At 31.9% G+C, this 2,600-nt stretch overlaps 1 protein-coding gene across 1 annotated transcript in view; it reads left to right on the forward strand.

Annotated features, from left to right (window-relative positions):
- Positions 1-2,600, forward strand: part of LOC106679896 (RYamide receptor) — a 126,162-nt gene that overhangs the window by 81,882 nt on the left and 41,680 nt on the right. The window contains exon 7 of the mRNA XM_014419287.3: positions 37-258. Within this exon, the coding sequence (XP_014274773.1) occupies positions 37-258 (222 nt within the window). The remainder of the gene's footprint in view (positions 1-36; positions 259-2,600) is intronic.

Below are 2,600 nucleotides of genomic sequence, written 5' to 3' on the forward strand. Positions count from 1 at the left end.
AAAAAATATATTATTTATGTTGATATTGGTGTACAGGTGACAAAAATGTTGGTGACAATCGTAGTCCTGTTCTCTGTCTGCTGGCTCCCCTTGCAGACCTTCGTCCTCTTGTTTTACTTCATACCTGGCTTCGGCAAGTTCTACACGGATGCTCAGCGGAGAGTCTACGCTCTCTCCTACTTCGGCTGCCTCTGGTTGGCCAATGCCAATAGCTTCGTCAATCCTCTCGTCTACAGCTTCATGAGCGAGAATTTCAGGGTAAGAATGAAATATTTTCATCTCAGGTTATTAGAGCTTAAGATTTTGTTACATCATGCATACCTATTCTTATTTAGGTAAACGGGCTCTGATAAGCTTGGAATGTACTTACTTGAATTATTTCATCATCATGTCGGTTACAAATGGTTCGGAGAATTTCATAAATTCTAAATAATTTATTTAAATATTAAAATTAAAATCTGTACCGCTATAACCCATGAAGGGTCAAGGCTTCAATAATTTGTAAGGAAGTTACTAGACCAACGGTTGTACAAGGAGATGATTTGGTTAGAATTACGCTAGACCACCAGATTTTTACCCAATTAAGGGTACCTAATTTATGAGGCTGGGTGGACCCCAGAACCCACAGGGTTGACTCACGCCTACAATGTGACAGAAAACAATGTTCTGCCCAGTCGGATTCAAACTCAGGTACTTGGAGCTATTAGCATCATGCCTTACCATGATCCCACCGCGTTCCCCCTAAATAATTCATAAATTTAATAAATACAATCATAATGATTGAGAAAATAACTTGGACTATATTACCTCACTTTTTTTTTTAAATATAAAAGTATATAGTAATAAACATTTTTATACTTTTTAACATATTTGTAACGTTGTGCCCCTAATTCATTGACCATTTTCAAACAAATCTTCCACACTCCAATAATATTATCAAAATATAATTTCATTCATACAACTCTTGGAAATATTTGTAATTATCTTTTTTTTTTTCTTCACCTATCATCAGCTGTTTTTAGTTAGTTATTTTTCAGGATTATTATGTGTCTAAAATATATAAATTAACATACCTTTTAAAAACTATATATACTGTTTATGTTATATAAGCTAAAGTTTTTTTTATTAAAAAAAGTATTACTTTTTACAAACTAAATTGGATGCAAATTTTATATTAATTTATATTTTAATCTCCAGAAAAAATATGTGCAATGCCACTTTTTCCATTTTTCATTTACACTAACTTTTTTTGAATTTCACAATGCATTCAGCTTCTTCTGTTTCGTCCTTCCCGGCGAGAATCCACAAGAGAAACTGTAGCTATTATGGGAAAAGATGCGTGATGTCCAGTTTTCCTTGACCATCATTAAAGATGTCAAAGGACTGAGTGCACATTTCGGCCACTTCTACTGCGTCATTTTGTTCCTTTTATTTTTTTTTGTGAGTGCCACCCATTGGCTAACGGGCCTCAGAAATGCTCGAGGGGAGACTGTGAGTGAGTTTTGAATAATTATATGCTTGAAAAGAACTCGGGTGGGACCGGGGATCGAACAAACGACCTTTGGGTTGGTAGACAGGCGCATTCCCACGCTGCTACTGTCGCCCCATTTATTCAGCTATTGTAATGGCTTCAACATTTTTTTTTCTATGTATATTCTTTTCTTTATGCAATATTTTAACGTCCTGAAAATCAAAATTATGTCCATTCTTCTAATAGTGTTGAAAAAATACTTTTAATCTTTATTATATTTAGGATAATCTTTATTTTTACGATCGTATGTTTATCAATTCAGTCTCCGATATATTATCCACTCACCCTATAATATATTGTAGAACAGTTTATATAGTTAATTTTAGTGACCACTTTAGAATTTTTATTTTTGTCTGATTTATTCCATTGTTGATTTAGTTTATAGGCTATTTCCAAATTTATATTTTGGCACATTATCATTTTTAAAGGTTCTATTTAATTAAGCTTTGTGACATTTTTTTGATGAACTCAAACTTTTATAATATTTGTATTTAGTATTCTGCTGTTTTGATTTCCTATTTCCCTAGTATTTCCATTCTCATTTAGGTAAACGGACTCTGATGAACTTGGAGTGCACTTAGTTAAATTATTTCTTCATCACGTCAGTTAAAAGTGGCTTAGTGAAGCTCCTAAACTCTAAATAAGTTATAAACTTAAATTTTTCAATGTAATGAGAATAAACTGTGATGAGCCGTAGTTTGGATATACCTTTTAAAGTTTATAAATTATTTAGAGTTAGGAGCTTCACTAAGCCACTTTTAATTGAAAAATTTGTAGTGTCAGTAGAAGCTACAAAATTATAATAATTTTTTTTTTCAAATGACTAATTATTAAATTACTTATAATCAATATGATCTTTAATATAACATTATTTATAATTATGTAGCATAATTCATTATAACATAATAAATATTATGAACGTTTTAATGTTAAATAATATTTAATTAATGATATGAATATGTTGGTGATGATGAGCTGGCTAGATCGATAGATAGATTGGCCCTTGAGGCTTAGTGTAGTAGTCAGGTTAGCCCTTAAGATTATACGGTCATCATCTGCCCCTGATTAT

The sequence above is a fragment of the Halyomorpha halys genome, unplaced genomic scaffold (assembly GCF_000696795.3).
Source record: "Halyomorpha halys isolate HHAL.00 unplaced genomic scaffold, Hhal_1.1 Scaffold230.1, whole genome shotgun sequence".
Taxonomy (NCBI): Eukaryota; Metazoa; Arthropoda; class Insecta; order Hemiptera; family Pentatomidae; genus Halyomorpha; species Halyomorpha halys.